Raw genomic sequence first — 14,168 nt, forward strand, 5'->3', positions numbered from 1 at the left:
ACATCTTTAGTTATTACAAGGGGAAAATGGTGCCTTAAGGAATTTGCTAGGTGCTACAGGCACTCTCTATGGTATAAGTTATAGAGTTACCCTGAACGACTTAGCAAATTTCTAGAGAGAACTAGCAATTTCTTGGTTCTCCAAGGTGACTGCAAGTAAGGTAATTTATAACTTTGGGTCATATCCACTGTTTCAAGTAAATGCAGTTCAGCCAGGAACATATCCCCTGTGAATATGGGGTTTTTACTGTATTTGAATTCAGTGTTGCCTCTTAAATACTGAGGTTATGCAAGCAAGTATGACAGCATGTCTGGAGTTCTTATATATTGTTTATTAAGACAGTTACACATTAGTATACACTGCACACTGGAAGAGGCTACTGGATCACTTCTTCAGATCTCTGGGCCACCACTCGCCCATCCACAATTTCTTGTGTAGTGACCACCACCTTCTTAATGGTCTGTTTCCTGGTGTCTGCAAGAAATTGATAAAAGTGACTAATTAGAAAACTAAACAAGGCTGCATTAGGGAGGCTAGATCAGATTAAGAATGGACAAATCTATCAAGTTGTAGGATTCTTGTTTTTCCACTGATGGTTTCATTCTGTCCTGTGTTTAATGGATAATGATTTTATTTTTAAAACTGTGTGTAATTTTGCTGGGGTTTTTCCTCAATGCATGTGTATTTCCAGTGATGTGTGCATTTATTCACATTTTATAGCATGCTACGCCCTGCAAGCAGCACCACAGATACAAATGTTTTTATACAGCTTTCCAAATGCAAATTGCATTTGGGCCCATGTTTTGTTCTGGAAAGTTTGTATTGGAGTAATACACACAACAGATTTCTCACCCATCCCTAAATCAGGTCTCTAAGAAGCAGCAGCAAGAAGCATTAGAGTAGACTAACAGGTTTTTGCAGACTTAGAACAAACAGTGCCCAAGTAAAGCTTCTTTTCTCACAAATCATTATTTATTGGCATTTAATTTTATGAGTGAATTATTGCTTATGCTTACACTTAGCATTTTGCCATGCTGTGCTATCTTCTTGCTCAAAATTTATGTTCAGGTGATTCTGCTATAAGAGTAAAGAGATTAGTACCCCTACCTTTACCTCAATTGTAGAGTAGTGGAGAGGTTGGTACTTTGCATGGGGAAAATAGTATGGAGGCAAAACAAGTTAAGGCCTGTTTTTTCCTGCCCTAATCTGTTATTTCAAGTCACCACTTTTGCAGGAGCCGGGTCACAACTGCAGACATTGCATAGTTCTGCACTCATGCACACATTGGGCTTTGATTGAGGTACTTTGGAATGATCATACAGACCAGAAAAAAGGTGTGACTCTAGGTCTAAGGATCTAGGACAGAGATGAGCAAGGTGTGGTCCCAGGGAGTCAACATTTTTGTTTTGCCACAAGTGTCCTCAAAGGCCCAAGAAAGACCTTTTTTAAAAAAATCTGGAATTAAACCGAAAGTGACTTTCAGACTCTTCCTATTCTGGAAAAAAACCATGGCAAAAAATACTCCCAACTCCTAAGCGCAACGGTCTCCTGTGGGAGCAGTGTATCCCTCTTTCTCCAGCGGTTGCCCACCCAAGTCTAGAACATAGTCTCAACTGTGGTGATGCTAAACAGTGGCATGCATTCATACGTCAGCTCTGGGTACTATGTACCATTTTTTTCTTAGTAGATTGTTTCTAGTGAGAAAAAGACAACAGCAGGAAGGCAAGATGCTAGTGCCTTATTTATATTTATGTCTAGCCTTTCCTCAATTAAGCTCAAGATGGCAAGCATAACACTTCTTCCTCCACTTTGTCCTAACATCAGAGCTAATTGCCTAGCATATTAAAAGTTTTGTAGCTGCAAATCACCCTAGTGTGTAACTGGATTCATGAAGATACTATAATGTTACCACTAGCCTTGGGACAAACAAGTGCTTAGCTAACCAATGGACGTTAGCAATGAAGCCGCTCAAACTTGTGCAAACGAAACCACTTTCAGATAAATCCTGTTTGTAGAAAAGCAGCTTTAAAGCTTAGAAGGAGTTTTTAATGGCAGGGAGCATCAAGCAGTTCAGCAGGTAAGTAGGCCACACAGGTGCAACTGGCAAGAAGCCAACTAAAGTCACTCTACTGCAGCATCACTTTACTAATGACACTCTACTGCAATGTCACCACTTACCTGATTTGCCTGCATTCACCAACTCTCCTCTGAAAATACAAAAATACAAAGACATGGCAGGAGTTTTGCATGCTCTGCCCTTAGGCAATTTGCTTTCCAGGTGAGCTTCCTGCTACAAATTTGTTTACACCTGTACTGCAGGATAAACTGCCAGGATACGATGTTCATCAAATATTCCTGCATTTCTCAGGAAACTGGAATAATCTGGTCTAAGTCCTCACTGCTTTTGGCTTGATCAAACTAGGCTTGTAGGGGACAGAGCTTGTATTTGTTTCAGAAGTATAATTTTACAAGGAAGCAGCTTTTCCTATCAGGTTGGCAACACAATTTCACAAAAAAACTGCACCCGATCCATTTATTTTCCCTCTGTTATTTTATCATGATCAAAAGCCTTTTCCTAGCAACTACACCCAAAGCTATTTTCTAAAACCTTTATTTGGAATACTGTCAAGCAGTTAAAGTGTATGGGATATGTGATTGGATATGTTTGTTGTCTATCTTCAAGGCATTTCCAACTTATTGTAACCTTAAGACAAACCTGTCACAGGGTGTTTTAGTGCTGAGAATGTGTGACTTGTCAAAGGTCACCCAGTGGGCTTTCATGGCTGAGAGGGGGGGATTCAAACCCTGGTCTGCAAGTGTCAGAATAGCCAATAGTGAGAATTTTTTAAAGCTGCACTTCAGCAACATCTGGAGAACCAGATTTTTCCCACACCCAGCATGCTCACTGGAACCCTCTTAGTGCAGTTACATGCTAATGTAACTGGAATTACACAAACTGACCACCTAGACCGACACTTAAGTAAACTAGTGCACAGGAAACTTGAATACATCCTTCTGGGCCAGAATACTATTTAGCAACTTAACACTGGCATAATATAAGGCCCTGCTAGCCTATTTACATGGAACAAATCCACTGTATATATTTGAATGTGTACATAGCTGATGTGCTTACATATAACCATCCAGTTGTGGGGCTACAATTCCTATGAGATCTTTGCCAGCACTGTCAATGGTGATGAATGATGTGAGATTCAGTTAAACAACAGTTGTACAGCATTTTGTTGTTAGCTGCCTCCAAGCTGGCTTCAATATATGGAGCCCTTATGAATGAGATACTTCCAAGTCACCCTCTCCTCAACAGCCCTGCTCAGATCTTGCTCACTCAAGGCCCTGGTTTCCTTGATTGAGTCTATCCATCTGTAAGGTGCTCTTCCTCTTGCTGCTCCCTACTACCTTACGAAGCACAGCCATCTTTTCTAGTGAGACATCTCTTTTCATTATATAGCTAAAGTACAATATCCTTAGTTTAGTTATCTTGGCTTGTAGGAACAGCTCAGAACTTTTTTTTCTAGGACCCATTAGTTTGTATTTTTAGCCATTCAAAATTGAATAGGATAAATAGATATTTTAAAAAATAGTTCAGAAGAGAAAAGTTTATTAGAGAGCCAAGAATGGATGCTGAACATAAGCTTCACTGAGAGCAAAGTGGGAGAAATTCAACCCTCAGCTCTTCCAAAACAGGTTTGCATCCGACAAATATAGGTTATGGAAATGAGAAGTTCTCCTCTTGTTACCTGTCTGTCACCCCTTCAATCAAGCTGCGGTAGTGTTCAATCTCATTCTCCAGCTTGGTCTTGATATCCAAAAGTGCCTCATAGTCTCGGGCCTGCTTCTCCAAGTCTGCCCGGCAAGCTGCCAGATCATCTTGCAGTTTGACAATTATCTGGTTGAGATGGGTCAGGTCATTGTGATAGCGATCTCCTGTGTTCTTCAAGGTGTGCTCCAGGGTATCTACCTGAATCACAATGGTTGGTCAGGTGAACATGCCATGTTTTGTTCACTTATAATATCTGTGTTGTGGCAGGGGGGGAGCTGTTGTGAGCTAGGGTGTCATTATAAAAAAAAATGACTGGTCTGAAGCAGTTTTCAGCAACATGTGGCCCTCCAGGTGGTAGAAAACTGCAACTCTCATCAGCCCTAGATAGCATAGTCACTGGTGTTACAATTCAACAACATCTGGAGGAACACAAATTACCATCCTTAGTCTACCCATAGTGCAATGTCAGGGTATGTCAGATACCACACTCTAGAAATAGGGATTTACTTTTTATTTATTTTTTTGTACAGCATTAAGCAAATAACAAGAGGACAACTAGTCAATATTGGCCAGGACCTCACCTCATGCCCATCTCCAGAAAACCACTTTCCTTTATTTGTTGGGGTTTAATCATTCTTTACTGAACAACAGTTCACTTCACCATTTTAAATGCCTCAGAAATGTCTTTTTTGGTGAGCAATTGTTTAAAGAAAAAACCAAATGTTTCACTGAAGTGGCACAGCCCTCTTGCATAAACATTAAGGTCTCTTTGGATCTCAGTCAACACTTGCACAGTTTTATGCCATCATAAAGAAGATGTTAAGTATGCCTGGAATCTTCTATGGCAGTTATGAATGTGTAACCTATTTATTTATTTATTTCGGGCACTTCTACCCCGCCCTTCTCAACCCCCTAGGGGGGACTCAGTTGTGATGCACCTGAGTCCTAGTGTGATGCACACCTGATTGTCATGTATTAGTAGCCTCGAGTTTAGGTGGATACATAAGGACCATTAAAGTTCCTACTCCTCATGGGAAGCAGCTGTTGTGATTGACGGGGATCTGTTCCTCTGTCAATTGGGAGGCAGCTGACTAACAGACCCCCCTCCACCCCCCCCCCCCCACAGAAGCAATTTCCACCACTGGGGAAATTACAACAGCGATTTTGTTCCTGCCTATTGTGCAAGTGGTTGCTTAGAGAAAGGGATGAATACACCATTGACAGGGAAACAGACCCCCCTCAATCACAGTGACTGCTGCCCACTAAGAGGTGGTTGGAAGATTAGAATGGGAGCAACTGCCTAGCACTGTAACTATGGTTGCTACACATCCTAAATCCCATAGAGAATTCCACATTACATGTTCATCTATGACAGTGGTTCTCAATCTGTGGGTCCCCAGATTTTTTGGCCTTCAACTCCCAGAAATCCTAACAGCTGGTAAACTGGCAGGGATTTCTGAGAGATGTAGACCAAAAGATCTGGGGACCCACATGTTGAGAACCATTGATCTATGACAACATGACATCACATTAAAAGAGATGGCAGTGTCAAAGTAATGACCCTCAGGATAAAAGGATACAAAGAAGGACAATATTCATGTTTTGTAGAACAAGGCAAGAATCATAGGCTGAAAAAAGTCACACTCCTAAAGTTATTATCCCACATGTTATCCTGGGATCTCTAAAGTGGTGTGCAAGTAAAATAATATAAGCAATTTAAAACAATTCCATATTTCAAACAAAATAAAGTAAATAGAATTAAAAGATGTTAAATAAGTTAACATGTTAAAGTCATTTATGTAGATTAAAGCAGAGCTGTGGGTGTGTATTTCGAAATGTAAATTAGGACCAGTGCAAGGGGAGGACATGCCACAGAGAGGGAGGCACAGCAAAAAATATTTTTTAAAACTATCCTCCCACAATTATTGCTCCCACTACAAAGACACGATAGAGTGCAGCTTTATTCATCCATAGCAGCTGCAAGTCACTAAATGGAGAATATTTCTTGACTAGCTCTGCTCCCAGACTTGACTAGCTCTGCTCCCAGTGCCTAGAATGAGGGACACAGTGGCACCTACCATATCAAAGCCAACCAAAATTGTAGTTGAATCAGATTCCAATCCTGACAATAGGATGACACACCATACCACCACACCTGAGGGTTTAAGGGGAGCAGAGCAGGTGGTGTGACACACACACACACACACACACACACATCTCTGCCCTTCACACCTCATTCCATCACTTAACACCTGAGGCGGATGTCTCACTGGGGCTTATGTTAGGCTTGATGCAGTAGCATCTGCTGCTGCTCCTTCTGTATCTCAGCAGCTCCGTGGAGATCATGCTGCCCTCCCCTCTTTGCTTTGCCTGAACATATACGGTAAGCATAACTTCTGCTAAGATTTCTGTCAGGAACATGGAGTTACTGATTCATGTAGACAGTTCACCATATGTTTGAAATGAAAGCTACAAATTCTGTCTCTGTGATTCCCAATAAATAATTAGCATTCCAAACAAAATAAATCTGACTTGCCCAGAATACCTGGGCCCAAAAATGGGGAATATGGGGGACATGGGGCAAGATGTATAGCTTTTGTGTATTGTCAAAGGCTTTCATGGCTGAAATCACTGGGTTGTTGTAGGTTTTTTGGGCTATATGACTATGTTCTAGAAGCATTCTCTCCTGATGTTTCACCTACATCTATGGATGCCTGCCATGGATGCAGGCGAAATGCCAGGAAATAATGATTCTAGAACATGGTCATATAGCCCAAAAAACCTACAACAAACCATTGTATAGCTTCTAATGCAGTGGTTCTCAACCTGTGGGTCCCCAGGTGTTTTGGCCTACAACTCCCAGAAATCCCAGCCAGTTTACCAGCTGTTAGGATTTCTGGGAGTTGAAGGCCAAAAACATCTGGGGACCCCAGGTTGAGAACCACTGTTCTAATGAGATTTGGAAAGAAAAGAGGCTGATCGTCTTACTATTTTCTGGAGGCCCTGTCGTTCGATTTCCAGACCTTGCAGCTGCCGCTGAAGTTCTGACAGTTCTTGCTTGGCTTCTTCTAGTGCTTGAGTGTTCACATCAGCTTCTTGGGACATAGATTCAAACTGCAAGGATGAGGAACAATAATATGGAGGAGAAAGTTCAGAGTTACAGAAAACCCATGCCTTCTCACCCTCTCTCCCACCCTTTCTTGGCTTCTTCCTTTCTCACACCTTAGTTTTGTACCAGTTCTCAGCATCAGCACGATTCTGCTGCGCTGCTTTCTCATATTGGTTGCGGATCTCCGCTATAGTCTCACTCAAGTCATGTTTCTGTGGGTCATCCACTTGTACAGTTACATCAGAGTTGGCAATCAAAGGGCTGAGAGCATCCACTTCCTACAGGAAATAAACATCATTGGTTATGCTGTAAAAGGTAAAATGTCTATCCTTGAACCCACTCTCATGACTTCCTAGTCCCCATTGTAACCAAGCCTACATATACATAAGTGAACAAAATTAACAGTCCTACACTGTGTACTACTACCTTTTGTTTGCCACTTCCTTCTAGTTCCAAATATGAGACTAAACGCACCTTGGGATAGAGAACTATCCTGTTACATTTTTTAAAGCAATCAATTACAATAATTCAAAATTAGACTCTCAGGATTCTAAAGAGCACAGCAGCAGAAAAAGAGACACAGTGCTCTTAGGTGAGCAATGCTCATATGTGAATGCATTCATTGGGATATTTCCCCCCCCCCCCCCAACACACACAATTCATGTATTTTCTTTCTTCTGGTGACTGTTACCTCCTTATGACTTTTGCGCAAGTGGGCCAGCTCCTCTCGGAGGGACTCTAGGTCCCCTTCCAGCTTCAAGCGGAGGAAATTGGTGTCATCAATCATTTTGCGCAATCCATGGGTGTCCTTTTGCACACTGTCACATACCACCTGCTCGGCTTCCAGCCTGTAAATACAAAAAGGTGACAAGGAACAAAACTGCAAGGTATGTGGTTAACTTTTTAAAAACATAATAATATTGACTTGGAAATTTCAGGGTTAATTCTCATGTTTGACTTTTGTTTTTCTACTTAGGTGCATAAGAATGAAATGCATACACATCTCACTAAGGTCCCCTCTACACTGCCATATAATCCAGATTATCAAAGCAGATAATGCGTATTATCGACTTTGAATTGGATTATATGAGTCTATAGTGCCATATAATCTAGTTCCAAGCAGATAATCTGGACTTTATATGGCAGTGTAGAAGGGGCCTAAGTGTGACAGGTTGATGACTGTCAATGATGACTCTTAAGTAGAACCCTGATCTTTTCTTGACCCATCATGGTGTAGTGGTTTGAGTGTTATACTAGAACTCTAGGAGGCCAGGGTATGAATCCTTGCATGGTCATGGAAACCCAGTCTCTCAGCCTAAGAGGAAGGCAAAGGGAGACCTCGGGGGGGGGGGGGGTGGGAATCTTGCCAAAAGACTTTTATGATAGAGTCACTATAAGTCAGAGTCGACTTGAGTTAAAGTGGATGAGCATACAGTCATATGCTTCAGCAGTCTGTTTATTTTGGAATTTATATCTCTCCATGCAACTAAAACAAACTAGCCTCAAGCAGTTTACATGATAAGAAAAGACTATTGCAGAAGAAAAAGAAAAAGCAAACTCCAAACAACTCTGATAAAACCAACAAATTAAATTGATCCTTAAAATCGGTGAAAACAGCTGGTTGTGGTCCCTCAGTGTCTCTTCCTGAGGCAACATGCCAAATGGGGTATGTGGCCAAACCATAAAACAGCCAGAGCCAAAAAAACAATTTTCTCCCTTCCTTCACACCTTTCTTCTCCCTCTTCCTCCTTCTCTTTTTCTTCTCTTCTTTCCCTCACTTTTCTGTTTCACTTCCTCTCCATCCCTCCACCTCTCTTCTTTTACCAATTGGCCATAGAATATAAGTCCCACTGACACCTTTCCCTCTGGCATTTTTGCTAAGTGGAAGGAAACATAATTTTCAAAGATTGGCAATGCAGGGGTGGTGTGAGCGGTTTTGTCTTCTCCTTCCAAGTTTGAGAAGAAATCCCTCAAAAGTCATCTATACTAGTTGTCAGCGTGACCCACCCTGATCTAGGCAGAAGCAGTATAGACAAATATATGTACATATTTTACCGCATTATAGCCTCAAATTTGAATAAATTATTTTGCATGTCAAATATTTTATAGTTTAAAATGAAAAAGCAACATTTCCAAACGATGACTAAATTGCTTCCTACTGTGATATTACATATCTGATTCTGAATTCAAAGACCAGATACTGAAAATATGATGTTCATTCATATAATAATACTATTGTTTCCATCATCAGGTACATTGTTCTACTTAGGTCCCTTCTACACTGCCATATAAAATTCAGATTATTTGCTTTGAACTGGGTTATATGGCAGTGTAGATTAATGTAATCCAGTTCAAAGCAGATAATGTGGATGATTTGTCTTGATAATCTGGATTATATGACAGTGTAGAAAGGGCCTTAGTGAGTTTATGACATTTAGTGTTAATTCAGGTAGGTGTTGTCTGTACTAAAAAAAAAAAAGGACATTTACCCAAACCACATATATTTGAAGTCATACAATTAACTGAGACTCAGGGCCCTTCCACACAGCCATGTAACCTAGAATATCAAGGCAGAATATCCCACTAACTGCTTTGAACTGGGTTATCTGAGTCTACACTGCTGTATATTCCAGTTCAAGGCAGATAATGTCGGTTTTTATTCAGCTGTGTGGAAGAGGCCACAGTGAAAAGGTATTAGGGTGTGAATGAGAGAGAATGAATGGAAGCCATAAAACAACACGGCGCAAAATATACATGGCACAAAGTTTCCCTCCTGCTGAAACAGATCTGTTTATCAAACATAGAATCATAGAATCATAGAGTTGGAAGAGACCTCATGGGCCATCCAGTCCAACCCCCCACCAAGAAGCAGGAATATTGCATTCAAATCACCCCTGACAGCTGCCCATCCAGCCTCTGTTTAAAAGCTCCAAAGAAGGAGCCTCCACCACACTCCGGGGCAGAGAGTTCCACTGCTGAACGGCTCTCACAGTCAGGAAGTTCTTCCTAATGTTCAGATGGAATCTCCTTTCTTGTAGTTTGAAGCCATTGTTCCATGTCCTAGTCTCCAGGGAAGCAGAAAACAACCTTGCTCCCTCCTCCCTGTGACTTCCTCTCACATATTTATACATGGCTGAGACAATTTGCAAGTACAGGGCCTGGAACTTTTATCAGTGAATCAATGTATTTGGCAGTCAGCTCAAAGAATCTAAGATGAATGCCAAATATTAATCATTGTTTCAGAGTTCTAGAAAGTAAACATGCTCGGTAAAACTTCCTTTCCAAAAGTAACATATGTTAGAAAAGTAACAGTTAGTACTTTACACAGATAAGTGTTATTTTGTCACTTTCTCACAGCTCTCATTCTCTAGGAATCTGAAAACAAGTGCTGTGAAAAATAAAAATAAAAGGATCTGGGTTTTTCTTTTTTGAGTCTTCTCGGTATACAGAATGATTTTCCATCTCCTTCTTTGAGTAGTCTCTTCATATTTAGAAGTTTACAACAACATAATGCACTCTGCCCATGGGCATGCTTTTAATGTTACACCATCCAACAGGGGTGGAAGCAAAACAACTTACTTGTGCTTGAAGTCATCAGCTGCCAGTCTGGCATTATCAATTTCTAGGAGCAGCCTCATGTTCTCCATATTGAGATCTTCCACCTGTCATTCATGGAAATAGGCATTTCTGTGTCAGTAATGGATACAAGTGGCATAGAGGTATGAGTACTGGACCAACCCTGGAGATCCTCTTGAACATAGAAACACACTGGGTGACCTTGGGGAGGTCACACATGCTCAGTACCTGTTGATCTTAGGGCTGCCATAACTCAGAAAGGATTGGAGGCACAAAACAACAAACTGATATAAGGTGCCACTCTATGAAAGTTATGCTTCTATTCAATTCCAGTTAACTGCACTTAGAACTAGTGCTTCAAATTGAGAGATCTGCCAGTGCTCTTTCAAGTTTGGAAGTAACTTTAAAGCAGTGGTTCCCAATCTTTTTTGACCAGGGAGCACTCTCCAACATCAGTACCAAAAGTGTTTCAAATCTGTTTTTGGTCAACTTTAGATACATTTTGGTTATTTGGTGTGCTGATTCAGAAAATTACATTGGATAGACCACATCAGCTCTATTTTCTGATACAGAACATATGCTATCTAGTAGTCGCCATCTGTTTACCCACAGAAAACCATATTTAGTATGTCTCAGCACTATAAGAGGGTTTTGTGAGACCAGTTGCTTTCTTTGCAACCATGTAGTAACAGTGAGGACGTGGACCATATTTTAGTTCTTGCAGACCACTGGTGGTCCACGGATCACAGGGTGGGAACTACTGCTTTAAAGGACACCCCAAGTTGACTCTTTTGAGAAGCACATAGAGGGGGAGGGGGAGAACAAGAAAAGTTGTGCAAGGAAAGGAGCGGAGCACAGAGTATGCTTGAGTAGGTTACTCAAGGATACCAGCATGAAAAACTCACCCATCAGCCAAACGGATTGGCTTTCTGAACTACTGGAATTTTGAGTGCTAACATAAACTGAACTTTATTTGAAGGATGACTCAGACCCCTTCTACACTGCCATGTAATTCAGATTTTAAAGCAAATAATCCAGGCCATCTGCTTTGAACTGGTTATATGAATCTACACTGCTGGCCTCATGACCTTGGAGGTGTCTATGGACAACGTCTGCTCTTCGGTTTAGAAATGAAAATCAGCACCACCCCCAAGAGTCAAACATGACTAGATTTAATCTCAAGGGGAAACCTTTACCTTTACCTACACTACCATATAATCCAGAATCCAGTTCAAAGTAGACAATTTGGATTTTATTTGGCAGTGTAGAAGGGGCCTCAGAGACCAAAATGATGTGATTTTCCCAGCAAAATTATTATAGCTTCAATTTCAAAGAGTGTCTTTGTCTTCCTTGCCTAGTATTTGGACAGGCAAACAAACTGCTTGAGGAAATTACTCTAGAAAGGCTTGTTTGTTTTCAGGAAAGGGAGGGAGCTGGTGGGTTCTTTACAAAAACAGTCAGACTTTGTCAATAAAGCTGTCAAAAGGCAGTGCATTAAAAAAAGTAAGACGAGTGTGGGAAAAGCAAAGGTGTTTGGCAAGGGCTTTGATTGCTTTCTGGGATGCTGCAAGAATGTTGGTGAGGGCAGGAAAGCGAGGTGGTGACAGCAGTGGTGACTACAGATTCCTTCCCAGAAGAAAAAGTGGGTTAGCATTGTGCCAGGCAGCTAAACTTGGATTGGGGGTAATAAGGTGGAAGGAAGGGAATATAATAAGGTTCCGCACTTAAGCTTAAGCAGCTGAGAGTGGAAAGGAAAGGGCCTGAGGCTGTTAGGAATTGTGGGAGTTGGAGTCCAAAACACCAGGAGGATTGAAATTTGCCCAGGTCTGCACTAGAGAGTAAGTTCCAAGTCTAGGAGAAGCCACTGTGAAGGCCCATTGTTCGCACCAAATGAGCCTGAGGTGGAGAAAAGGGCTTCTCCAGGTTATTTTAGTGTTTTAAGGGGCTTATAGAGAGAGAGATACTGTACATTCCTTCAAAGAACTTGGTTTGAGAGTGCTGAACAAATAACTAACACAGTGTTTCTCCAGGTGTTTTGGACTTCAGCTCCCAGAAATCCCAGCCAGTTCACCTGCTGTTAGGAACTGTGGAAGATGAAGTCCAAAACATCTGGAGGAGAACAGTTTGAGAAACTTTGAACTAATGGCTGGAATCCATTCTGATCTTGCTCAGATATTAAAATGCACTCAGGCATTTCAATTATTTAGATTTAGATTTAGAACTTCTCTTGGCAAATGTTCAAGCCTAAATAGGAATGTATACCTGTTCATTTACGAGCCTGTGACATATCCCACATGCAGTCCTGTTATCTGTTCATATCATATCCCACTTGGGGAGATAAAGTGGGGTATAAATAAATATAATAATAATAATAAATCTTAAGCCTGACTTTTAATATATGTGCTTTGATCAATGCGTTTTAACTGTTAGCCCCAGCTTGTGCCAACCTAGCAGTTCAAAAACATGCAAGTGTGAGTATATAAAGAGGTTCCGCTTCAGTGGGAAGGTAATGGTGCTCCATGCAGTCATGCTGGCCACAAGACGAGTCTACAAACAAAGCCGGCTCTTTGGCTTTGAAATGGAGATGAGCACCACCCTGCAGAGTCAGACATGACTAGACTTAATGTCAGGCAAAACCTTTACCTTTAATCTATTGTTTTAATGGGTCTATTTTTTTCTAAGCTGCCCAAAGAGCCTTTTGATATAGGGCAGAATAGAAATATTTTAAGAGAGCCAGCATGGCATAGTGGTTTGAACATTGGGCTATGACTCTGGACATCAGAGTTTGTTTAAGGGGACGGCACTCCATGCAGTCATGCTGGCCACATAGCTTTGGAGGTGTCTATGGACAACGCCGGTTCTTCGGTTTAGAAATGGAGGTGAGTACCAACCCCCAGAGTCAGACATGACTAGACAATGTCAAGGGGAAACCTTTACCTTTATTATCCTGCCTCCAACAACAATAACAAACCAGGGGCTTTGGACTTCAACTCCCACCATTCCTAACAGCCTCAGGCCCTTTCCTTTCCCCCCTCAGCCGCTTAAGCCGCTGAGGGGGGAAAGGAAGGGGCCTGAGGCTGTTAGGAATGGTGGGAGTTGAAGTCCAAAGCCCTTGGAGGGCCCAAGTTTGTCCATGCCTAGTTGAGAGGTCCCCCCACCCCCCAGGCCCGCTCCCCACCTGCTTCCTCAGCTCGGCCAGAGGCCTCTCGCAGGCTTCCCAGTCCTTGTGTCCTCGGGCCTCGGCCCGGCGCGCGCGGATGGCGGAGATCTCCCCCTCCAGGGCCCGGTTGGCGGCCTCCAGCCCCCGCACCCGCTGCAGGTACCCGGCCAGGCGCTCGTTCAGCCCCTGCAGCGCCTCCTGCTGCCTCCCGGGGCCCAGCAAGATGGACGAGGCGTCGGCGCTGATCCGGGCCGCAGGGAGCGCCGCCCGCAGCCGGGACACGGAGAACCAGGAGTCCGACCCGCTGGAGCTGTTGCCCCGCACCGAGCCCGCCGAGGAGGAGGAGGAACCCGGCAGCCAGCGCTGGGAGCCCGCGGATAAGGAGCCGCTGCGAGGCCGGGAAGCGGAGAAAGCCATGCTGATGGGTGATGCTTGGTACCCAGTGAGCGCTTTTATAGCGTCCGCATTTGCATGCCAGCCAATCGCAGCGTTTGGAATACTCGGATGGGGGAAAGGGTGGCCAATGGGAACAGCTCGTTGGTCAT

General features: G+C 42.6%; 1 protein-coding gene across 2 annotated transcripts; it reads right to left on the reverse strand.

The window, feature by feature from the left end:
- Positions 1-311: 311 nt before the first annotated feature.
- On the reverse strand, positions 312-14,168 carry LOC132773994 (keratin, type I cytoskeletal 18-like). 2 transcript variants are annotated; one of them, XM_060773629.2, is made up of 8 exons: positions 13,642-14,168; positions 10,467-10,549; positions 7,579-7,735; positions 7,001-7,165; positions 6,767-6,892; positions 3,756-3,976; positions 2,179-2,207; positions 312-474 (listed from the first exon to the last, which is right to left on the reverse strand). In XM_060773629.2, exons 1-8 carry the CDS (start codon positions 14,038-14,040, stop codon positions 377-379), a joined length of 1,278 nt encoding a protein of 425 aa, XP_060629612.2. In that variant the 5' UTR covers positions 14,041-14,168; the 3' UTR covers positions 312-376. The 2 variants fall into 2 exon arrangements, with proteins under 2 accessions (XP_060629612.2, XP_060629622.2); XM_060773639.2 differs by lacking the exon at positions 2,179-2,207.

This window comes from Anolis sagrei, chromosome 1 (genome assembly GCF_037176765.1).
Source record: "Anolis sagrei isolate rAnoSag1 chromosome 1, rAnoSag1.mat, whole genome shotgun sequence".
In the NCBI taxonomy this organism is placed as follows: domain Eukaryota; kingdom Metazoa; phylum Chordata; class Lepidosauria; order Squamata; family Dactyloidae; genus Anolis; species Anolis sagrei.